Consider the following 26555-nt stretch of genomic DNA (forward strand, 5'->3'; position numbering starts at 1 on the left):
TGTTATGGATCGTGATCTTTGTGTCGCTTATAAATATCAGGAAAGAAATAATAATTGAAATGCTGCAACGCGTTTCTTCGCGAATTCGAAAAAAATGTGAAAAAAAGTAAAAAATCAAACGATCTCAATCATCCACGTAACTTGGAACGCTCTTCTTTCCACAAAATCTCTCTTTCAATCTAAACAAGCTTCAGTCGCGGTTGCCACGGGGGAAAATCGTAAATTTATTTTTTATGAAACCCAAAAACAAATGCACGAGTGCATATCGACAACATGCGTGACACGTTAGATTCCCAAGTCAATGATAGGTAGGTACAACGCTGTTTGTCGACCAGTGTCCCGAGGGTGAAAAAAGAAAGAGAATCACGATCCACATGCAGTCGAGTACCTACTACACGACACGTATACCTATATACCTATACCTAAGAATACCTAGGTGTGTCGGCATTGCACCTTGGCATTGGACTTACCTGCTCTACAACTATATAGATACATATACTATTATATACATATACATATATATATATATATATTATTAATTGTGTGCGGAGAACGGCTACCGTATTTAACCGCGAATGTACCGTGAAATGAAAGGTACATAATTCACACACACACACATACACATACACACACAGCTTGGCGTTGTTCCTTCTTGAAATGGTCTCGGAGTGAGAAACAGTCCGCATTATACGTGACTCGTCAAGTGTGTTGCTGCCTCAGGCCCCGGGACCGGTGGCCCAAGCTTATACCAGGACCCTGGACTTGTCTTGTCTTGTCTCTTGTTTCAAAACCCCTTCGGCGTCTGCTGCGGCTGTGATCATGGCGATCACTGGGTGAACGGATCAGAACAGGAAGTCGAGGAGGGACATTAGAGTGCCTCTCACTGCTCTGGTCTCACTCTTCTCACCCCAATCGAGTTGGGTGCACGGGAGAGATCGTCGGAAGAGTTATATTTATCGTTTGCAACAAATGCCGACTTGGTAACAAAAACGTGGTTGGCCGAGGCAGGATGCTTCGGTATGTGTAGGTCGTTTGACGATGAAGGGAAAAGGCGACCGATCGTAGAGGTTTGAAAGTCACGACTCGTTCCTCTCACGAGGTTGAATCGATTAAGGGGGAAAAGTTTCTGTCGTTTCGACGAGAGAACGGTGTTATTTTTTTTTGCTGTTTTGCAAGTTTTTTTTAAGTAACGGATAAATGGATTGTGTTTTTTTTTTTTTTTTTTTTTTTTCTTTTTTTTTTCTAAATTCTTTGCGATAAGAACGGATTTGTTACCGCTGATATTCTAACAAATTTTCTTTTCATTAACTCACAGTTTCGTTGTTTTTAGAGGAAAACGGAGTTCCTAGTAATCGTCAGGAAAATGAAAAGTTTTCAAATGTTTTCTGAAGGTAGAATCGATCAGATTTTGGCTCCGCGATCGTTTAGGCACTTTTTCAATTTAATTACTTAGATAAAATTCTAGACGATCAAATGAAAATGATGAAATCTCTCCAAAATTTAAAATAGTGGATCCGTTATAATGATTCAGAATGAAAAAAAAGATCGTCTTATTTTCGTGTAATATGATAGCCAAGGACTTAAAAATCGTTGATCACGAATCTGAATTTGTAATTTGTAAAAATTATGATAAATTCTTAGTCAAGAAGATATCTATAAAAATTTGATGTTTAAAATTATTTCTTCGTTTTTAGAATAACCAAAAAAATTTCTTTCTATTCCACTCGTGAGTACGTATATATCGTTTGGTTTCAGTTTGCACTATTTTTCAATCTAAATGTATACATTTCATCTCGTATTTGTTTCAGCGTTTTTTTCCCCTCCTAACCTCAAGTGTATGTATATCTATTATCTATACTACGTCTCGATTCGTCCGTTCTAACTTGTACCTTACCTGCTCAGATCCAAGTATCTTCACCTACCTACCTACCTACCTACCTACCTACCTACATGTCTACTTTCGATTTTCAACCAGTTAGACGACACGGCGGTTTATATTATCACCTTCACGCTAACGATCGAATAACCCTATTCACACTAAAACACAAGCTCAAATAGAGGCTTTCAATTTTGAGGAATCAACGATGTCCCGCAGCTATATATATATATATATACATATATATATATATATAGTTAAGAAAATTATAACACATTAATATCTATCCAAAATCAAAATCCCATTACAGTAATTGCGGGAAAGAATTTCGATTTTACTCCCCCCTCCTCCTCACCCCCGTGGCTTAATTTTCTTTATTTATTTTTATTTTTTATTTTTTTCGATACTCGTTATCAACATTAATAATATTTTTGTATTCATGTATCTTTACAATTGAAATATTTAATTTTTAAGAAACAAGTATATATATATATATATATATATATATATATATATATATATATATATATATATATATATATATATTAGTTAGATCATTACAGACGCTGGAAGCGATTCGGATCATCGATGAAAGTTTTTTGACTAGATAAATTCTAGCGCAAGGATCTCGGTGTGATCAATAATGTCATTTCGAAAGCGTGTCAACGTACCCATCGACGGGGTTCAAATCGTCCATTTAAATGTTCACGGTGCCATTATAATTATTATACTTATACAGGCATGGATGAATTTCTTTTCCTTTTCCTTTTCCTTTTTTTTTTTTTTTTTTCTTTTTATTTTCATGATTTTGATTTTGTTTTTTATACAGCCGTATACGATAGTCGAGCTAAATACGGAGCTTTGTTTATTTACATAATGAGCTCGATCGGAATAAACCACGCGATGATAATTAATCTGGCGAAAATTCTCGGTCACGTATTATATTGTTATAAACAAACGTGTCATTATCGCATCTCACGGTAAATAATAATACGTCTCTCGAGTTAATCGGAGAAATTTATTTATACGCATGTTTATTCATCCGCGGTTATTCACTCTGTTGGTTATATTTATTCATTTATTTAATTCTGGTTTTTTTTTTTATTGTTTTTGATTACAGGGCTACAGTCGGCCTCATTTTTGCCCTGTTTTACATCGCGGCTGCTATTTCACCAGCTGTTTTTCAGTACAATGTTTCCGGTAAGTTTAACAACGATAATAAATTATTAGTTATTATTTATTTATTTCGTTAATTACGTTACAATCGTATTTGCCCGGCTTTTTTTTTATTATTGCTACGTAATAAGTGAACGATCTTATTACACTATATCACGGATATAGATCATATAAATGCAAGGAAATTTTTTCATTCACCTTCTTTTTTTTTTTATAACAATTCTTGTCGACTCAAAATTTTCATAAATGCACAATCTCGCGAACATAAATTGTTTATTTTGTTTTATGCATTATTATTATTATTATTATTATTATACGTCGTGTTTTTCATAACTTTGCGAATATTCAAAATCGTCATCAACGATTCACGGGTTCAGTGCAACGTTTGAATAAAAATTTATTCATACCTCTGGTAATAATGAGAGTCTAACAAGTAGGATACGAAGTTATTTTTGTATGCCGTACTTATTTTCGTATTTTCATTATTATTATTATTAATAATAATAATAATATTTACATTTATAATAATTCCAGAATTCGCACCAGACTAGAATAATAAAATTCTTATGAAATTATCAATTCGATAAAAAATATGTGTTACCGTAAGAAGAAATAAAAAAGAAATTCAATGATAATTGCAATTGAAATAAAATTAACTAAACTGTGCAAATAAGAAAAAATTTGCACTATTGTTTCATGCGGTTTTTTAGAAGAAAAAAAATTTATCTTCTTCTGTCACGAATAATTTTAATTATGTAATATCGATGTTATTAAAAATCATCCATTCTATAATGTGCAGGTACGCAGCGTTTCTGTATTATACAAATACGCATACAATTTGCAATATATAATTCTCACGTTCAATTTATATATATGTATATATATATATATATATATATATATTCTGGGAAAGGCATTGATGAAAATTTTTATTGCAAATTGCGTGGTATTTAGGTATACATAATAAATGAATAAGCGAGCCGATGAGATGAGAGAGAGAAAAAGAAAAAGAGAGAGAGAGAAAAGAAGAAAACGTGAAAAATTCAGGCGAATGTTCTCATTACCATTGCTGTGCACAGAAACACACACACACACACACACACAATAGTGTGGGACGAATCCCACGAGAGGTCATAACTTGTACAGATATGCATAAAACACAGTGAATAATATATATATATATATATATATATATATATATATATATATATATATGCAACCGTGCAAACTCATACGTACCTACTTGGATGATGGAAATTAGCGTAAGGATCCTATTGTTTAACTTTTGTACCGGTTATAACGCAATTTTTTTTACACCAAAAACCATGCGTCACGTGCACATATAACGAGATTTATGCCGCCCCGTTAATATCGTTGACCCGAAACGAGGTTTTTTTATTTTTTTTTTTCTTTCAGCAAAAACTTGTTCCTCTCTCTCTCTCTCTCTCTCTCTCTCGCTGTCGCTTATTTTCTCACTAAGAGATAAAAAATTTTTTTTTTTTTTAAATTCGACTTTTACACACACCGTGGAATGAAAATTTTCAATCGATAGAGGATAAATTTTTTTAATATCAATATTATAGCTATGTTTCAACATTCGTTTTATTCTTATTTGTGTAATAGAACGTGTGTCTTATGTTTATAAATTTTTATATCGCAAATTTCAGAATACGTCGCCAATCTTGACAACGATCTCCAGGCGAGGGCTGTGGCGGCGCTGGAAGCTGAAAAACAGGCCTACCAATCCCGTACTTGGTGAGTTGATAAACTTGAAAATCTCGAGCATGCCTTAATACACATTTATCTAGATATACCTAAAACCGGGGTTTTCTACTACCCTGTAATTATGGAGAGAACTTTCTAGAATACACACATATATGTATATATATATAATATATATTCGTAATTTTTCCTGGTTTGTTGACTTGATTTTTTTTTTTATCGTTTCTTCCTTTTTTTTTCTCTCCTGTTTTTTTTTTTCATCAAATTTTACTGCAATATTAATATATTATTATATCCATGAGTAGGTGATTATTTTATTTATTTATTTTCTTTTTCTGCAATTATCACGACACTTTTTTTTATTAATATTAGACGGTTTTATAATCTGTGAAAGTCGAGTTTTGGAGAAAACTTCTGCAATACCATGTATAAATACTGGTGTATAATAATTGCTTGTTTGTTTTTTTTTTTTTTTTATCAAAATTCATCGTACCTAGTTAGATACGTAATATTATATAACTCATCGGGTCCTAGACTAATCGCATGTGCAGGGGAAAACTTTTCGTACCGTAGTTCGTAAAAATAATTATAACATCAGCTTTAGTTCGCTGCGGGCTGTATCATTGATTTTACTCTTGGTGTTGTTGTTTTTGTTGTTCATGGAACGCACCTGCACAGCAGATGGATCGGAAAGACTATCGTCATCGTTTTTGCCTTCGACGATCCGTTTTGAGAGAAAATTATTCGTACAATACATATTACAAACGTTATTGTTATAAAATTAAACGTTACACGTTACATATGTGTACTTTCGATTTCTTCTCGTCTTACTTTTCTTTCGAAACTAAAAAAATTGAGCAGTTACCGCCTAATTGAGCAGCCGGCGCAATGCCAATCGTGACTGTCAGAAAATGTCCCTAGGAGCCCACAGATAACGGTGGGCGTCTAGGGACATTTTCTTTGTCTAGTAACTTTTTCTCTGTCCAGGGACATTTTCTCTGTCTAGGGATATTTTCTCTGTCTAGGGACATTTTCTCTCTCGGCCAATAAAATTCGAACGACTTTACGCACGCGCATAAGAGGCGCACTTTTCTCTTGTACGTACGGTATATACTACACTATTGTGGAAAGATTGTTTATGAAATTGTTTTTCCTAATTTTCTTTCTTATCGTCAGGCTGGAGGACAGAATCGGACCCGATGGATCGCCGTGTCGAGTTCGACCGGAAAGGCCTTGCCCACCAAGCATGTATCGGGCGCCATCCGGAGCTTGCAATAACGTTCGACATCCGGCTTGGGGTGCGAGAGGATCGCCTATGCTCAGGCTAATCGGACCTGCCTATGCCGATGGTGAGTCTCTCTTTTGCTTTTCATTTTTCTCTTCTGCGTTAGCTGCTGGACGCATAGATTTAAAAAATTCAAAATGGCGGATGCAATATGGCGGCTGAAAATTTCAAATGACATCGAATACGGTCAAAAATCTCTACGTGTAAAGGTGTTCGGAGTTGCTGGTTACGAATCTGAAATCAGATTTAAAAAATTCAAGATGGCGCGTCCAAAATGGGGGACGAAAATTTCAAATTTCATGGAATACGGTCAAAAAACTCGATTCAGGGGTTTTCGGGATCGCTGATTAGATTCGCCGTACTAAATTTTGTAAATCTGATCACAAATTCTTAATCAGCGACCCCAAAAACCTCTGGACAGAATTTTTTCTCCGGATTCGATCGAATTTCAAATTTTCGTCCTCCATATTGTATCGCCATCTTGGATTTTTTTTAAATCCAAGTACGCTATCAGTACACTATCAGAAATATAAAGAAAAACCGCAAGGAAATATGTTGAACATTTATCTAAATATACAATTAATTACTGAATAATTTTTACTAAATTTATTACCAAGTTTTCTTTTCATTCTACAAAATAAAAAAATAAAAAATAAATAAAAACAACACCAACTTAACCACCGTTATACGTTATACCATATCCTTGTTCAAAACAACTGTCAATCTGATAATTGATTGATTGATCGAAACAAGTCTGATAATCTGAACTCGACAGATAAGTCGTAATATCAATACAAGCCGGAAGTGGAATATTTGTTTTAAAATAATGCGGGAAGAAAATAAGTGAATTAAGAAGAGAGCGGATCGTAAATCGGAAATGCTAATCATACTTTGTGCATATCTTACGATTAGAAACGAATGTCGTGTTCGATATAATGCGGCAGGCATGCGAGCAGTGGGTCAAGAAGGGAAAGTGAAAATCCCAGTGCGTGCGTGCGTGCGTGCGTGCGTACGTGCGTGCATCCTACCTTATAATGCCTAATAATCGTAAATCGTCGTCGGAATTTATATGACATACCTATGCCTAAGCACGCATTTGTTTATATATATATATACTATACATAGTATACATGAATTGCACAAGGTAGGTAGGTAGTCAGGTACGCGTCCCGGCTAATTAAAAGAATAACATTATTTTATAAAGTCTGTCTATCCATAGATTATTTTCGATAAAAATATGTGTACAGATTTTTATATACACATACATATATATATATATATATATATATATATATATATTTGTTATTGAATTTTACTGTCCCTAGACAGAGAAAATGTCCCTAGGAACCCACTGTTAGCTGTGGTCTCCTAGGGACATTTCTGACAGTCGCGATTGGTATTGCGCCGGCTGTTAAATCACGTGATAACTGCCGGCCAATAAAATTCAAACGTCTTGACGCATGCGCATAAAGTGTGCACTTTTCTCATGGATACACGATATATTTATATATATATATATAAATTACAAATCGGCGCATCGCCTGAATGCCAATAATCCCAGTGTGTGTGTGTGTGTGTGTTACTCAGGAAAATAGAGAGTGAATGAATTGACGTTTCAGGGTAGAGAATATGTAAGGGTCATTCCATACGATATTTACAACTGAAAAATGCCAATGACAATCGGACTATTCCAATTCCGATTCCTTCTTCTTCATCTTCATCTTCATTCGTTACGATACTGTTTATTTGTATTTCACCTGACTTATAACTTACATTTGTTTGTTTTTTTGTTTGTTGTTTTTTCAAAATTTTTTTTTTTTAATTTTTTCTTTATCCTTATTTTTTTGTTATCGAACAAAATTTTCCTACTAATAATAATTGTTTATTATCGACTAATTTCATTTTACCTCAAAGATCGTAAGAACAGACTTCTAGATTACACCAATGTGGTACTACATCAATTTTCCCTGATATTCGATACAGCTTTGCCTGTAAAAAATCGTTTGCATGAAATTGTGGGTGTAAAAAATAAAAACAAATAAATAAACAAGTAACAGAAAAACGATATAGAAGAAAATCCATCGCTTTCGATCGATACTGATTGTAAAAAATTGTTGTTCAAAGAAGAAGAAAAAAAAAAAAAAAAAAAAATCATCGTCCCCCGCGCCAACTATGTGCATATCACGTAAAATCGCCGACGAAACTGTTACAAGTTTGTAGGAGCAACAAGAAAAAATCCCGTAAAAAAAAGCGAAAAACAAATCAGAAACAAAAAAAAAAAAAAAAGCATCATCGCTTCTCAAAACAACCGCGCGTATCGCGTAATCGCCGACGAAAGTGTCGCAGGTTTGTAGAAGAAAAAAACGAACAAAACGAAACCACGAGAAAAAAAAAAAAAAAAAAACAGAAAAAAAGGAAAAACCCCAAAAAAAAAACAAACAAACAAACAAACAAACCAATAAGAGAAACGAAAAAAATCGATCGTTACAGCAATAATGGGCAAGGCAGGTTAGTCGTTGCAGTGCAACAGCAGTAGCAACATCATCGTCCGTCGAAGTTCGACGTCGATTTTATTTTCGAACGCGCGATACGAAACGAAAGTAGGTATGAAAGTAAGAACGTCAAAGAAAGTAAGTAAGCGGGTTCGCCTCGCCGGCATACCCCATACACACACAAATACATTGTGTGTATATATATATATATATATATATATATATATATATATATATATATATACATATATGTATACCCGTATTAAATACACGTAGCCAATAACGGCGGTCACGAGACTCGCGAGTCCGCGTGTGCTGACCTCAAAATATAAGTGAAATGTCTTTCTTTCTTTCGCTCGGTATAGGTATCTGCAGGGGGAAACGACGACGTACGACGACGACGTACGACGCTTAAGGTTGCAAAGGATTTCTTTTTCTTCTTCTTCTTCTTATTTTTTTTTTTTTTTTTTTTTTTTTTTTTTCTTAAGTTGATCTTTTCTTTTTCATTTTTTATTCACTTTTCTTCTTTTCTACTTCCTTCCTTCCTGGACCCTTTCGAATTTTCATATGAACTTATAATTAGTGTTATTGTAAACGAAGTTATATGTATACTAGAGAAATTATTAAGAACGACGACGCATTATTATGTGTTGTGTATAGACCTTGAAGTGCACACCTGCTTCAATGCAATTATTTTCATTTATTCTACAGCCGAAAGGTCGTTCATTCATAAAAAATTCAGGACAAGAAGCGATGTGTAAAGTTCATTATACATATATATATATATACTATGTATACGTAGTATGTATTATATATATCATCATATATGGTGATGCGGAATAAAACTGACGACGTAAATGTAACTTTATATTGTACGTACGTATACTTATACCGTGGATGCAACAACGAGAATGTTTTTGTAATTTGTCGTGAGAGAGTTTATAGTATGTATGTATATGTATATAAATTTATGAAATATTCAGGGGGTGGCCATCGACCTGGAAAATTTGAAAAACGTGGAAGTGTCAGGGGATTTTTAATTTAGAGGTGGAACAAACTGATAATGTCACATTTTTATCATGGGAATTAGAAATGAGTTTTTGAGGTAATAAGTTTACTTTTTTTTTTATCGAGAAAACAAATCGGCTGAAACTGAAGTTATATTTTTTCTTAATTCGAATTGAATTTTAAACGAATATAGAGTCAGTAAGTTGAACGATTTATAGGTTTTACTATTAGTAACTTACTAGAGCTGAGAGGTAAAATGTCGGGGAAAATTAATACTTTTAGGTAGGTACTGGAAAAACTGGGAATGTCGTGGAATTTTTTTTCCCAAAAATTTGTAACCACCTTGGATATTTACGTTGTAATATTTTGATTTTAATTTGTAATTAAAAGAGAGTGATTAAAAACGAAAAAGATTTTTACGTGAAATTGGGGAAAAGGTACTGACAAAATTTACAAAAAATTACGGGGCCTAAATCGTTAATTTGAAAAAACATAATATTGCATAAAGTGGAGTTTTTGGTAGTAAATATAAAAAAAAAAATGAATAAATAAATAAATAACGACTGTAGTAAATTAGAATTTGTAAATTAGACAAGTATGTACTAAATCGTCGAGGTTGAACGTACATATTTTAATTTTGCGAATCTTCGGGCAATTTTTATTATTTCCGTTTTACCTAACGATAAAAAAAAAAAAAGTTAACGAACAAATTTCAGAATTTTTCCCGGCATTTAGGGAAAGAGATTAGAAAATGTAATCTTCATCTTGTTTCACACTTGTTACACCATATTAATGATACAATATATGTATAGTATACATATAGATGTGTGATGTGTATGTATGTATGTTCGTATGTATGTATGGGGATATAAATTTGTGGAAAGTAGGTCGTCGATGAAGAGTTTTGTAGTGATTATATCGTATCATGTATACGTAAAAAAAAACAACGTGTACTGCACCTTTCTTGTTAGTGCAATTAGCGTTGCACTGAAAGGAAAGATCCTCAAAATACTTCCGGGAATTGTGTATGCGGGCTGCATTTACACCTGAATGTAATTACACACACACATATACTTACTCCAATTAAAATTTCTTTCGCACGATTTTCTCAAGGTGTACCTACTTTAATTTAACGGTATAAATAATTTCTCACCAATTTTTCCATCAATTTATTTGTAAAAAAACAAAATGCAACGGTTTTTCTTGAAAAAAAAAAACAAATATGTATTCTTATATATATATATATTGTTTTATTCGACAGAACGATCATTGAATTTTTTCGTTTTTATCTTTGATCGGTAAAAAAATTTTTTTTAAATTTTCACACTTCGGTCACAAAGAATTTTGTAAACGTTGAAAAACATTGCAAAATAATTAGTCGATTTTTGGATAACGGAATTCAAAGATATTATGCTACTTATACGTTGATAATTACGATCTTCTTAATTTACTAAATTTTACATTTTTTCACAGATGATGTTTACTCGCAAAGTTTTTTAAACTACATTTTACCATATATATTTATATGTATAAACATATGTTACCTATTCCCCGGAAACTTTTTTGCGAATGTCGAGATTAGTGAGAAACAACACACACACGCACACACACACACATTTTGATTCTTACTGCAAAAAAATGCTCGAATCGTTTAATTTCGCTTAATGGACCGCTAATAATTGTAACCACAAAAAATAAGAAAAGAAAGTAAAAATCTACTTCTTTCGATGAAAATAACTCTTTATAATATAATAAATATATATCACTTGACCCCGGTGGTTTAATTTTTTTTTCTCTCTCTCTCTCTCTCTCTCTCTCTCTCTCTCAATGTACTTTTCTTCCTTGATCATTGCTGATATTTTACGTGCCTGGTGATTTTTTTTTTTCTACCGCGAGAATGTGTGAAATTCTTTATACATATTTGTTGAGCTGTCGTACCGGCACTTTTCTTTCTCTCTCTCTCTCTCTCTCTCTTTCTTTCTCTTTCTCTCTCGTACCATCATGATCGCAAACTTTCTCCATTCCCGAGTGGTTCAACGAGCTAAACAGGAACACCGGTATCTTTTGTCTATACTCTCATTCTCGTTGTCTGTTTTCTTTTCGTTATTTTATTATATATATATTTTTTTTCATTCTTCAACTTCTAACGCAACTTCAGTTCCTAATCCTAAATCATATTCTGATGTTCTTAGTTTTCTTGGGATGAAAAAAGTTCCTGTGAAATTTTAAACTCGGCTGCAGCTGCTGAACGAATTGGATGAATAAAATTGAAATTTTGACGAATTAATGAACGGTTACACGTGGATTACATAAATCAGGCAATAATCTTTTGCACCGTTCGCGTTGGTTTAACCGGTTGGGAAAATGGAACAAGCAATGAAAAGAGAGCAAGAAAATGGGTGGACAAATTTTACGTTACACCTGCAACCGGGTGTAACGTTGAATAATCGGCAATACAGCCGCGCGTAGGTATAGAACTGTGGAGAACTTTCGAGTTTCATTAATTCTTTCGTAAACATGCTGCGAAGGCATCGGGCTGCGGGATATACATAAATGCGAATATTGTCGGTGTACCGTGATCTGTAAAACCGGTAAAAACCTCAGCTGCATAATTCAAGCGACCGGATAAGAGAGACGAGGCGGATAAAATGCGTGGGAAAATCGTTAATGCCGATAAAAAGCAAGAAATTAACCCTTTTAGTGACATTCACATTTCTTAACTAAAAATTTTCGCCTGAGTTTTGTTACTCGGCGGTTTTTAGCCTCGCTGATCACGAATGTAAAGCCGAAAATTCATCATTTCTGAATCCAAGATGGCGGATTCAATATGGCGGATGGAAAATTGAAAAGCTATAAAAATTTAACCTAAACTTGTTACTCGAGGTTTTTTGGCATCGCTGATCACGAATCTGAAGTCAGAAAATGATCATTTCTAAATCCAATATGGCGAATGTAAAATCGAGAAAACTATAAAAATTTAACGTAAACATGTTACTCCGGGTATTTTTGGATCATACGAAGTAACAAAGATCGTTTGAAGTTGTAAATAAAGTGTAATGAGGTTACGACATGGAATTTTTTTACCTATATAGACACGGTATATTAGACGCCTACGTATATGGTATGTATGTATGTATACAGAGTGAAATGAGGCAATGAAAGTGAATTGCATGGGCCGTTCGCGGAAGAAATTAAATACTTCTCGTAATGTGTATATAATATCTATCTATGTATGTATATAAAAGGTATCGAGAGATGCGTGCAGGGATTATTATGGAAGATTCAGTAACGATGATGTACGAGCTCGGTACACGCACGAGACACGGGGGCGTGTGAATAGAATTTCCTAATAACCCCGTGAAACTCGCGGCAAGATTATTATTACACCGACTGTCCAAGAATATAATGAATGTGGTAAAAATAAAATGAAAAGATTATGTGGGAGAGTAATTAGATTGTAATATAAACAGGCGTTTTGATAGATGGTTTTTACTTTATATGCGGCACAGGAACTCGCTGCTGCTGCTGCTGCTGCAAGATCGTAATGGGGACTATGATTAGTTTCATCGATTCGATGTATTCAGTTATCTGTTTTTAATTTTTCTTTTATTTCCAAAGCGAAGACAATTGCGAAAGGTGATGAAAATCGAAGAGAAAAGAGAATGGAAAAATTCTAAAATATTTTCGAAAGGTCTTACGACAAGCTGAAAACGTGCCGCGATATACGTTCTCTAATCGAATTTGTGTAAACTTTCACTGAAGCAACGATATAACAGCAGCAGCGCCGTGCACTGGTATTAGCATAGATTTACAATGGAATTCCTATATGTGTGTATATACGATTTTAGGAAAGTACAGGCGATTGCAATTCCTAATACGTTATACATTATACCGACCGTATAATGTCGGTGTAGCCTTAACCTGGAGTTGTAAATTATTCAAACGTTGTGTATAGAATTCGATTGAAAGAGACGAAAATTTCCACACGTTCACTTGAAACGTGGCATTGATCGATAGCGGTTTAATTCGATTCGGGGAAAAATGAGCGTTTTTATTTTACAGCATTCTACACACACACACACACACACACACACAATGGCGTTGTTTCCGAACCAAATTCATTACCACACAACTCGGCGTGAAGTAAATACTGCTAGCTGAGAATGATAATTAGGAACGTTGTTGTTTTATGTCCACTTGTTTCGCAACTTAAACTCATCTTCATTCCACGGCTTGCCATTAGGACCTCTTACAGAGTTGCAATTGCCGTCGCCTCGGATGTGTTTTGCATAATTTCACCTCTCACTTTATAATTTATAATTTATAATTAACCGGTTGTTATAAAGCTCTCGTCACGTGCCTTTCAAGAATCTCTGCAAATGGGACGTGAGGACTTATTTTTTAATTTTCGCGCAGGGCGTTATAACTTTCAAGGAATGTTAAATTAGAAAATATTACGTAATAAGTTGATTCGTTTTTTCTTATTTTTTTCTCCTTTCCCGCTCTTTTATTTCCTATATATTCTTTCTCTCTCTTTGCTGCTTCTTAATTCTTATCATTTGATGATTTCGCAAGGTTTTTAATTAGGATCGAGGTATATGTACAAGGATGTCATATACGATTCTTGCATGTGCCAAGCTACTGATTATTTTTATGATACCTCTGATATTTGTTTATTTCGCTTCATTTTTCGGTTTCTTTTTCTACCTCTTTTTCTGGCATTTATTGCGAGGACGCGTATTGAGCAATTCCGTTTCACACTATATTAGTCTGGTACATAGTTTTTACGAAACACTTTTTAGCGATAATGAGATAGTCACAGTCTGCCACTGTTAATTCTACTGCTGCTACTGCTACTGCTCCCAGGATTTGAAAACCGATGCTTATTGCGTAACTTTGGCAAGAGCAAAAGCAACGGCGTGGCGGTGATTATAATTCGTGCGAAAGATGTTCCAAACTTTCATTTTAATTGCAGGCTAGCCAAACCCGTGACTACATTACTCAACGACTTTGAAACGCGGTATCAAAACACCGCGGGATATTCAGTTCGAAATCGTTTTATCAGATCCTTCTAACGAGCTCAATTATCATACTGCACAGATTAAACATTCGCTGGCGGTTGATTTGCCAGAGTATTATCGAAGAATATAGCTTAAAAAAATCCGGCTATATATAATATGCGATCATCAACCGGTCGTTAACCTTTTTCACTGGAAATACTATATCCTGTAAATCGAGTCGATTCATTCTTAATCAACTATACTTTACCAAATGGATGTATCGAGACGATTTCGCTTCAATTTACTGCCTATATATTCTCTAATACATTAGCACGGATGCGTGCTAAGTTGCATGAAATAAGGCGGTATTTCACCTAACCGCATTACTGCGTAACGGGTTGCATTCAACAAGGCGTAGCTGCAGCCCCTAAATTACCGTAACAAGAATAACTCGGTAGCATTAAAATTCCCCTGAATTATTCGAGCAATTATTTGACCGAGCATGATTTGTTTTTCAGGAATCAGCAAGCCGAGACAGTCGGTAGGAACTCACGCATTGCCGATGCCGTTCGAGGTTGTATCTTCCCTTCGGCGCGACTCTGCACACCATGAGGGACTGGCCAGCTTGACCGGTGTGTGGGCGGAATTATTGATGCGAGACATAGCCGAGACGATTAATCGAGGCGGGATTGATTGTTGCGGTGTAAACGGCGCAAAGCACGCCGAGTGCTACTCGACCTGGAGCGAAACCGGGACGAATGAAGTGTGCAGAAACTACACCCGTTCGCTGCCGACCCTTACCGCGACCAGCTGCAAATTCGAGACCAGGGAGCAGATGAACGCCGTGTCCGGGTACCTTGACGGTTCCGATCTCTATGGGAACACCGACCAGGACCTTCACGCCATCAGGACCTACTCCCAAGGAAGGGTCAGCCTGGCCGCCTGCAAAAAATGCGGAGACGGCACGGCGCTCGGTGCCCTTTACCGCGCCCTCTTCCTCGAGCACAATCGCCTGGCCGACGGCCTCGCCGAGGTTAACGATCACTGGGAGGACGCGAAGATCTTCCTGGAGGCACGGCGCATAGTCGTTTCCGAACTTCAACACGTCACGATCAACGAATTCGTACCAAGCATTCTCGGTGAGGCTGCGTTCGTCAACGCCGATTTGAAGCCGGTGAGGAATGGGTTTTACTCCGGGTACTCGTCGACCAATCGCGGTGGCGTCTTTGACTCCGTCGCGTTTGGCGCTCTGCGCGCGCTTCTCTCGCTCAACAACGGATCCGTCAGTATCGAAGAGCTTCTTGCCAAGCCCGCTCGGCAGGTGAGCCTTAGGATTCCCGGCGGAGATAACGCAGGTTGGGACGAGGCCGAGAGGGCCATCCATGTGGCCAGAGATCACGGGGTGCCTGGTTACGTGCATTTTGTTTCTTACTGTTCGGGCAATGATCGCATGATCAATTTCACCGACTTCGAGAATACGATGAGCGAGGGCGACGTCGATGCGCTTCGTCGCCTCTATGCGACCGCTGAAGATGTCGATCTGCTCGTCGGTGGGACCTTCGAGAAACCTACCGAAGCCGCCGCCGTTGGACCGACCTTCGGATGTTTGCTCAGAGAGCAATTTATCAAGCTTAGAAACTCGGACAGGTTTTGGTACGAGAATGATCTACCGCCGTCCAGTCTTACCGCCGAACAGCTGGCCGAGGTCAGACGAGTATCGCTGGCTGGTATCATCTGCAAGAACACCGGAATAGCAAAAATCCAACCAATGGCTTTTATTCAGCAGGATCCGTACCTGAATGTCAAGATAAACTGCGACCAACACGGTATAGTCGACCTCGCCGCGTGGCGGGAACATCCCGCCCCGGATACGATATCCGATAATTCAATGGCCTCCGTTGTCGCCAAGGAGGTATCCTCCGAGTTGACCCCCGAGGTGATAGCCAACGCGGTGAGGAAGGCTGAGCAGGACCTCGTGGTGCGAAAACAGCTTGAGTACAACGCGTGGCTCGAGCAGAAGACGGCTGATCCGAAATCACCGATCGGTACCGCGGCCAGTTTTTCGAAAGCCAGTAGAGACGCCCTCCTTCTAGCAAATTCCTCTATACTCTTCGAGCTCGCGACAAACGAGATTATAAACGGGGCACATGGACTGCGTCGAAGAAAACGACAAATTTTCGACTCATCAGACAACGTTCTCGGCTTTCCCAACAACGAGTTCAGCGACATATTGCAGACCGTCGACATCTCCAGCTTCCTTCAAGGCCAGACTTCCATTGACGAACTCGAGTGTCCGCCCGACACCTCGCCCTGCGATCCGACCTCCCCGTTCAGAACCCTTAGCGGGCACTGCAACAATCTTCGCAATCCAAAATTGGGAGTTGCCCTCACCACCTTCGCGAGACTTCTGCCTCCCGTTTACGAAGACGGCGTATCGAAGCCGCGGATGAACTCCATAACTGGTATACCTCTGCCCAACCCCAGGGTCATCTCGACCGTTATTCACCCCGATATATCCAATCTTCACAACCGATACACTCTGATGGTAATGCAGTTTGCACAGTTCGTTGATCACGATATGACCATGACTCCGATCCACAAGGGCTTCCACGAGTCCATACCGAGCTGCAGATCTTGCGACTCGGCCCGCACCGTGCATCCGGAGTGTAATCCGTTCCCCATACCACCCGGCGATCATTTCTATCCAACCGTGAACGTCTCCTCTGGGGCGAGACTCTGCATACCCTCGATGAGGTCGCTACCCGGTCAGCAACAGCTTGGACCCCGTGAACAGATCAACCAGAACACAGCCTTCCTCGACGGCTCGGTTATATACGGTGAAAACGATTGCGTCTGCCAGATTCTTCGCACGTTCAACGGCCGAATGAACATCACACGTCATCCTAACCGCGGCAAGGATCTTTTGCCGCAAACGCCGACTCATCCGGAATGCAAAACGAGATCTGGCTACTGTTTCATCGGCGGTGATGGCCGCGTTTCCGAGCAGCCCGCACTCGCCGTTATGCACACTCTCTGGGTACGCGAGCACAACCGAATCATGGAGGGTCTCAGACAGGTGAACCCCCATTGGGACGGTGAAAAGCTCTTCCAGCACTCGCGAAGGATCATTGCCGCCATGCTCCAGCACTTGGTTTACAACGAGTTTCTGCCGAGGATACTTGGCTGGAACGCGGTTAGTCTCTATGGTCTGAAACTATTGCCACAAGGATACTACAAGGATTACTCGCCCACGTGCAATCCGAGTGTACTGAACGAATTCGCAGCCGCGGCTTTCAGGATCGGACACTCACTCCTCAGGCCTCACTTGCCCAGGATGGATTCCAACTTCCAGAATATCGATCCGCCCATTTTGCTTCGCGACGGTTTCTTCAATCCGGACATGCTCTACGACCAGGGAATGATTGACGAGATGATAAGAGGCCTTGTTTCCACGCCTATGGAGACTCTGGATCAATTTATAACCGGCGAGGTGACCAATCATCTTTTCGAAAACAGGAGGATCCCTCACTCGGGTGTTGATTTGATCGCTCTCAACATACAGAGAGCTAGAGACCACGGAATTCCGTCGTACAACAACTACAGAGCACTTTGCAATCTGAAACGTGCGACGACCTTTGACGACCTTTCCAGAGAAATGGCACCGGAAGTTATCGCTCGGCTTAAACGGATCTACGCGTCGGTCGATGACATCGATCTATTCCCCGGCGGTATGAGCGAGCGACCGCTTCAGGGTGGTTTAGTCGGGCCCACCTTCGCCTGCATCATAGCCATACAGTTCAGACAGTCCCGTAAGTGCGACAGGTTCTGGTACGAGACCGACGACCCCAACATTCGGTTCACGGAGCACCAATTGGCCGAGATAAGAAAGACGACGCTGTCCAAGGTGATATGCGAGAACATGGATCAACACCAGGACATGCAACGCGCCGCGTTCGATCTTCCGAGCAACTTCCTTAACCCCAGAGTACCCTGCTCGTCTATGCCTCACATGGACTTTTCCGCGTGGCGAGAAACCAGCCACGGATGCCAAATCGGCAGTCGTAATGTCGCCGTTGGCGAATCTGGATTCCCAACGCCTTGCACCAGCTGCGTATGCACTGCCGAAGGAGTGAGTATTGCAAAATGTCCTTATGACGTCAGAGCCTGCTTCTCGGCGCCACTTTATCACCACATAACCTAAGTTCTCAATTTTAATCGGGACAAATCGTAATTATTGGGGTTTCATATTACGTATGTCACAAAAATCAATTAAACATAATCAATAATATATCTGTTCTTCTTTCCATACACGGAAAAAAACGGTCAACGATCAGATGTCAGCCTGTTTGCATTAGTTACATTTTTTTCCACTAGATGACGTATTGCAATACTGTATATGCTCTAAGCATCTATGACAATCCCAATAAGCGAGTTTTCACGATCGATCAAGGGCTCATTCCGATATTAGCTCCCAATGCTGTCAACAATCTTTTATCTCCTTTGCGCTGCCAAGTTCGTGCCAGTTCGTGCGTGGCTCTGTCTCTGTCCTAGGGAATTTTCACTGCTGCCAGCTAACTTCAGAACGCACCCCTAATAGATTTCCTCTCTGCTAACCACGTGCATTGTTCGATTTCAGACCCAGTGTGCATCGCTGCGTGTTACGGACTGCAATCAGCTCCTCAGAGAAGCCTCTCGCGAAGCTATTCTTCGAGACGATGTCTGCACGGCTCAATGCGGTTTCGTTTTGGCTGCATCGGAAGCATCGGCGAGGTTGCAATTCTCGGCGTCAAACGCGTTCCGGGGTTTCCCCTCGCCGGGGAACAACTTGAGGAACGCTCCAACACCGGCAACGTTCAACGGTTTCAAACTGCCGGATCTCTCGCAGTTCATTGGCTAAATCTAGGCCGCGACCAAATCGCGCAATTGTTCAATTAATTTTTAATATCAAGCATGGTGAAGGCGCAACCATGGATCATGGATCTACAAAGGCTAGAATACTCAAAGGCGAAAAAAGGGGATTTATACGATAATTAATTCTATTCCCTGCTACATCATTATCGCGGAAATATTCAGTCCGTTAGGTATCATCACCGTAGTAATCGCTGCAAATCGCAATTTGATACTGTTCTTCGGACGGAATCTCCATTCGAGTTAGATTGTGTCAGGAACTAGATCGGCAGTACGCAGTGACGTGGATTGCGAAAAGTTCGGGTCATCTGCTTGACGTCGAAAAAAAAAGGTAGAGTACAAATATAACTGATCCCGTTATCGTTATACCATATTTCGTTATTATTATCCACTGCCTGATAAGAACTGTAATACACGAAATTTGTACGGGAATGTTTGAATCAGTTAATCCTGAAACTTGTTCATTCCACAATAGAACTGACACATAGTCAGTAATATGTTATCATTTGGGGAGACCGTTGATAATTTGAAGATATTAATCTGTGACTTCTAAATCTCCGTGTAAATTGCTGTGCATTTTTTTTTTTTTATCAATCACTATTATTTTAATCCCTGGTAATCCGGTCATTGCCCTGAAAAAAATCCACAGCAAAGGAACTCGATAAGAGGATCGATTATTTCTGTATAAATAGACATACATACTATATATTATATTATAACTATAAAAAAGTTGCCTATACGAGAAATGTAAATATAGAAGATAATACCGTGGTATTTAGTTATTATAGAAAATTGAAACCTATATTATACTTCTGTGTATAAATCAATTACGATATCGACGGTAGGTATAAAATCGGCGCCGCGTGGTTACGCGGAATAGAAAAAAAAAAAAAAAATCATAATTTCATCAATAATCACGCAAAATTGTGGATATAATCATTTTTCATGTGCTAATGTTGTACCCACAGTTAAGTTTTCGGTGATTATTGTTGAAACAATAGGAAAATGCCGTGACGGCTTGTTAGGAAAGCTGCATCTACTACAGAATACTGCCACAAAATGATGTTTCATTATTTTTCAACAATATTTTTATCCGGTTAAGAATAAAAAATCCGGAGTATCATATCTTCATAAAAATGATAATAAGGACGTTGTTACACGTGCTGGAATTTATATATAATATATATGTTATTGAAGTATATATAATAATGTTATTTACAGCGTTTTCTATTGTACTAACGAACGCTGTTTGTATAGATTTTAATTTGTACCTATAATTATTGTTTTGTTTTTTTAAATAAATATATAATGTGTGTATAAATAATATGTATACCTGGCTATACACACGGTTAATTATAAGCCGCTACAAATTCTCATAGTAACACTATACACATAGATATGTATGTCACGTGTATGTGTATATTAATAATAAATTTTAATTCTTATTTTTTTTATAATAAACAGGTATCAGTTTTGTCTTTATTCGTTTCACAGTCATGTGATATAATTTCATTCGGCTGTAAGATATTAGATTTTGGATGTGTACGATTTGCAAGTACTGCTATTCTCGTATAGTATTCTTGGTAACGAAAAAAAAATCACAGATCCCTAATGAACGAATAACGACGAATATAATTCAATGATTAAGATGATTTCGCTGTTTCATTTGTTTATTAAACTTTTTTATGTTATATCTTCGTATAAATAATTGAGGTGCTTAAGAAAGAACAAACAGACAAACGATTATTACAACTATATTTTCGAGACCTTATAAATATGAGTATGAATATTATGTACAGAAGATTTTTTCATAAGCTTCCCCAAGCGAAAATACACTTTGGAGTATCCTTCATTACGGGAATTTTTTTTGTTTTCTTTTATTTTTTTGCTTTTGAAAAAAAAAGGTGTACAATATAGTTGATATGGCATTATAACTATATTGCAAGTCTCATTCGAGTGAAAGAAATCAATAAATACAAACTCGTAGGTTCAAAAGCCTCTCATATAGAGTCACCGATATAACACGAGTTAACGTAAGGTCACTTTTGCTTCTTATTCGCTTTTTCGCTCAACCCTTTAGGAAAGGCCGTTCTAATAGAAACGATATTGAGATGAGTAAAATTCGTAAAGAAGCTTGATAGTTGTTCAATAAACTTTTATGATCATCGCGACAACTAAAGATCTTGAGAGCATATTTAATATGAAAAGAAGAGCTTTTGAATTTTAGGAAACTTATTCCGACAAATACAAGTTTCTCATTGTTCATTTTTCATACTCTCCTGTTTCACACTTTTATGCTTGATAACGAGCAAATTTTCAATTCCGAAGACACCAACCTTCAAATTAATTATATATTTAATTTGGTTTTCTTCTAAAATTTACTTTGAAGGATTTCGCGCATCTGTTATCACGGAATTTGGAATTTGTATTGTTGCCAGACGTTTATCCCCACGTCAAAATTCATCCTGGAATCATCTAACGGTCAAGACTATCATCTGAGGTATGAATTGAGATATAGGGTTTAGCTTGCCGAGACCTCTTGCTTGTTATTGAGTACAGCATTTTCTGGAATCATTGGAGTTTGTTCGATACAACGCCATAGACCGTACGTTTTTCCAACGGTAGTTTGCCAAAGCCTCAGCGTCCCATCCTCAGATCCGCTCGCGTATAATTCACCATCTGGAGAAAACCGGACGCAGTGAACAGGTCCAAAATGTCCTTTAAAAGATTCTGTAAAAAGAAGGAAAAAATCAAATAAATTACATCGTGGAAAAACATGTTGTCTAAAAAGTAATTAAATCCAAAAGTTTAAGGGAAGATAAGGCACAGAATTGAAGCCTCGTAAGAATGGCCTTAGATTATAAATGTCCGGACAAGCTGAATGCTGTGACCTTAGTTCTGTAATGTCATTCCGTTGATTCCTGGTACTACAATGAATAGTACCTACTTGGGTGATGAGTGAATTACTAATTGCGCTTTGCCGCTGCGTAAATGAATAATAAGCGTATGTAAACAGAAAATGTACTTATACGCTTGGGGACGAATTTGATGAAATATTTGTAATTGTAGTAGGTATTTGAATATTAAGTAAGAAAATTGAGAAATGGTAAATAATGTACCGATTTCTGCTCCAGTACTGTAATCAAATTTGTACATTTTCAGATCCTCTCCACCGCATACAAATATGCTGCAGTCTGGATGTAAACTCGCGCTGTTCACTTGAGTAGGAACGATAAATTCTCGGATCTTGGTCAACCTGTAATCAATAAATCAAGTCAGGTAAATAGGATACACACTTTTCAATATGGCAATATTTTTTCTTTTATCGCTGGAAAAAAAATAAATTCCAATGCATTATTGTCCTTCCATGTGTTGTAAACAAGTTGCCTGTGCCAATTGCAAGTAATTCTCTTTGTGAGGAGATGAAAATAAATGTACAAGAGCTCAACTTCCTTCTAGGCCACGGCTGTTCAAGCCAGGGACACTGCCGATCAGGAAGTAAAGTGGTCTTCATTATTTGAAAGTAAAAACTGTCCACTCTGGCACGGAACCAGACCTTCTACGTCCATAAATGGCTGGATATCTTTAAAGACAAATACTTTTGTTCCTGTTGCACTCGATCCAGCGTAATGAAAGTTCATGTTTGGTATGTACCGTTATCTCTTAATTTTATCTCAGACAATGCAATCTACAATATTCAACAGCTGCAAATCGAGGTTTATTGTGTCGTCGACAGCTTCAGAAATTAACTTTCTTTCACACAACAATTGGAGATACAGAATTATAGTTAAACTTGCGATCCAAGTAGGGTGGAGATGGCGTTAATACTCACTCTTTGCTGTCCCAAAACGTGACAACGTTAGAATGAGTTGTCGTGATGATGTTGCCATCTCTGGAGACTTCCATCGAGCTAGGTGTAGCTGGAAAATCAAGTCTTTTCAGTTCTAGCCCGTTGTTTCTGTCCCACAAACGCAGGCTTTTGTCATCGGCACAGGTAACCAAGGCGGTATCATTTTTGAAGAATGTTACGTGCCTTATCCCACTAGTGTGGCCCGAAAATATCTGCAGGATAATAAAATACGCAATTAGTAATTAGGTTGTACTTTTGCGATTTACTTTGGATTTCTATAGTCCAAACAAATTTGTACTCACTTGAGGCGTCGCTTCCGGCTTGTTTAGATCGTAGATCTTGACTAGCTTTTCATTAGAACCAGTACACAGGTAATTTGAATCAGAACTGAAGTTGACAGATTTGACTATATGCTTGTGCTGAAATGAGTGAATTTCTTCGCCCTTTATCGCGTCCCAAACCTTGGCATTGAAGTCCGCGGCACCTGTAGCCGCTCTGGTGGCCTGTGGGTTCAAAGCAACACCCCACACTGCTCCTTTGTGCCCCTCAAACGTGCCGATCCAATCACCGGTGTCGCCCTGCCTCAGCATTGGCTTTCCATCTGTAAATAATTATTCATATTCATTTACCAATTTTTCTTCTATTTTTGTAAATAGTCTTTTTGTAAATTTTAGCCATACAGTGGTAATTTCTTCTCTACAAAATAAAGGCGAAGTTCAGAGAGGTGGGGGAATGGGATTATCACACATGCATTTCTAAGGTTTAGTTCGGGGTCAGACACCGTAGATGTGAGGGATCATCCCACATGCGACACGTCGAGGGACAATAGGCAGATAGAAATTGTTTGGCTCAACTAACAGGCCGTAAAATTTTTCTATAGAACTTTCGGTTTCTAATTTATGAATTGTTTTCATCGGCGATTCGAGAATTCAACGATACTTTGATAAATCTTGTATCATAAAGCGTGCATCGTCCATATGCACCGTATACATGTGTCTTTCAATACGAGTGTAGCCTGGGCCTTGGGCATATCGTTTGAAACTAGGCCAAGGCGAACCAGAATGGAATGGACAACCAAATCGTGAAAGAGGGAAAAAAAATAAAACATTGTTTAAAAAGGAAGATAAGAGAAGGGGTAAGGAAGTGAAGAGGCAGAGGAATTGTGCGAAATAACAGAGATAAATGACAGGTAAGACCGACGAGTGTGTACCGAAAAGGCGTAATATTACGATGAAGAAATGATTCAACTCCAGATTGATGAGAGAAACGATTGATTCGGAGCTGCAGGGCCGCGTAATCGAGGCTTTATTTATTCTTACCTTTGCACGCCGAAATTAGGTAGTAACCAGACTCCGTAACGTCGGAAAAAGCTAGGTGAACTACGGGTCTCGTATGCCCGCTACAGGTTAACGGTGTCTGCCTCAAATTCGCCATCATTTATATATGATCTATACTTATTTCAACGTGTTGATACGAAACGCGCGCTATCGCCGCAAAGCGCGCACTAAATATCAACGGATAATGACGAGAGTTAAGATTACTGCGACTTTTGTTATCTTTTCGGCGTTGATTCCTCGCTGTGGGGACGCAACGGCCTCTCGCACACGATGCTTCGCCGTCTTGACACTCGGAGAAGTTTACTCTGCAGTGCGATCGTCTCTTGTTCTCGAAACACCGTCGGTCGGTGGTAATAATCGAAGCGATACTGACCAACTGACTGTCGACTCGACTCGACTCGATGCGACACGCAGCCAAGTTCAGACTCTTCAGACTTCAGTCAGGAAATCATGGCCGCCTCCACCGCCTCACAGTTCTCTCTGCAACGGCGAGTCTTGCGAGCCAACGACCATGAAATTTCTGTTTAAACTCGACGCCCCACCGTTACATGTATGTCTTTTATTTTTTAACCGGTAGTAAAACGCAGGTCGTGACACATACACAACGCGAAAGGAAAGGACGCGGCCAGGTCAGCCCGTTTCTGCGAGTCGGCTGTGTTCGAACGTGACATTTTTAAATAACGAAACTGCAACGATTATACACGCATTCCAAGGCGAACTTGTTCCGATAATTTTCCGCTTCGGTTTATGGTACTCAAGTATACGATGATCAGGTGTTCATTTAATGAGAAAAAATTTCGCGAGATTAGAGTTTACGAAAGTTTAAAGTTGCCCGTTACGCCTCGAGGCTAGCAACCATATATACATTAACGCAAAAAGTAATAGCAGTTGTCTGTCTGCAGGAGCCCCTGTCGGCAAAAAAAAAAAATAAAAAAAAAAATAAAAAATTGACGAACTTCAAATAATTATACAGGAGTTTTGTGTCCGTTTACGAAGGTTTTATAGCCCTTTGAAAATTATTTAACATAAGATTTTTTTACGAATTGAACGACAGCGCTGTAGTCGTTTGTTACATCCTAAAAAAATGGATGCCCAGTTTTTTAAGGAATTAAATATGTCTAATAATATGAAAAAGGACTTGGAAATATCTTCTCGATATTTTTGGCACTTTTTTCTCGGGCGATAAAAAGGTTGAGCAGACACAGTCTTTAAACGATTGCATATATCAACCTTACAGATGATTGTAAATAATTTTTTAGCGCATTAACGACCGTCCATAGTATGAATAATGCGAAAAAATTCACTTAACGGTAGATGTTCTCTTTAATTTTTTTCTGCAGTCATTCGATTTAGTCCGATGTGTCTTGAAAAATAAAATTGAAAAATTGATCTTCATTTACTGCAGAGACACTGTACCACACATATGTAGTTCGCATCAAAGGGAATTCACTCAAGGCGTGGAAATATAAGCCTATCATTTTTCCCATTCCCCTCGCCCCTGAACTTTCAAGGGTTGAAATGCGAGTGAGCGTGAAAACGGGTTTAATTTGAATGGCCGGAAAATTACGGTGACATTGATATCTCGCGGGCCAGTGAAGAATGTTCTTCATTTCGAAGGACTGTACGGGGAAACTTTATTTGCAATAAATTAGACGAGAAATGAACTAGGTTTGGGGTTATTTGGGATATAAATTAAGCGAATATACCGTATACTGCATACACCCGAGAATCCCAAGAATTCATATGCGTCATTCTCTATCTGCGATAATGACCTGTCGCATCCGTTTTATGGATTCTCTTCACCGCCAACAAAAATAATCTCGATTCAATCGCCATTTTTTATGACTATTCATTTTTACGTGAGAAAAATAAAAAATATTCCAAAAGTCTGCCTAATCGTC

At 38.2% G+C, this 26555-nt stretch overlaps 2 protein-coding genes across 2 annotated transcripts in view; one reads left to right on the top strand and one right to left on the bottom strand.

Annotated features, from left to right (window-relative positions):
- Positions 1–273: 273 nt before the first annotated feature.
- The window catches only part of LOC124404642, a 31592-nt gene continuing 5310 nt past the window's right edge, over positions 274–26555 (top strand). The window contains exons 1-6 of the mRNA XM_046878977.1: positions 274–308; positions 2997–3076; positions 4720–4807; positions 5951–6123; positions 15078–18688; positions 19196–19518. Of these exons, the coding sequence (XP_046734933.1) occupies positions 274–308; positions 2997–3076; positions 4720–4807; positions 5951–6123; positions 15078–18688; positions 19196–19456 (4248 nt within the window). The 3' untranslated portion in view covers positions 19457–19518. The remainder of the gene's footprint in view (positions 309–2996; positions 3077–4719; positions 4808–5950; positions 6124–15077; positions 18689–19195; positions 19519–26555) is intronic.
- LOC124404361 (serine-threonine kinase receptor-associated protein) lies at positions 20975–25096 on the bottom strand. Its single transcript, XM_046878443.1, has 5 exons — positions 24637–25096; positions 23620–23918; positions 23300–23529; positions 22587–22723; positions 20975–22197 (listed from the first exon to the last, which is right to left on the bottom strand). Exons 1-5 carry the CDS (start codon positions 24752–24754, stop codon positions 21989–21991), a joined length of 993 nt encoding a protein of 330 aa, XP_046734399.1. The 5' UTR covers positions 24755–25096; the 3' UTR covers positions 20975–21988.

Source organism: Diprion similis, chromosome 3 (assembly GCF_021155765.1).
Source record: "Diprion similis isolate iyDipSimi1 chromosome 3, iyDipSimi1.1, whole genome shotgun sequence".
Lineage (NCBI taxonomy): Eukaryota > Metazoa > Arthropoda > Insecta > Hymenoptera > Diprionidae > Diprion > Diprion similis.

Bases quoted from the DNA above. Each gene is read 5' to 3' on its own strand.
- LOC124404361 (XM_046878443.1), bottom strand. From the start codon at position 24,754: ATGATGGCGAATTTGAGGCAGACACCGTTAACCTGTAGCGGGCATACG. The intron at 23,530-23,619 runs GTGAGTACAAAT...ATTATCCTGCAG, and splicing joins AGCCGGAAGCGACGCCTCAA to ATATTTTCGGGCCACACTAG. The intron at 22,724-23,299 runs GTGAGTATTAAC...TATTGATTACAG, and splicing joins ACGTTTTGGGACAGCAAAGA to GTTGACCAAGATCCGAGAAT.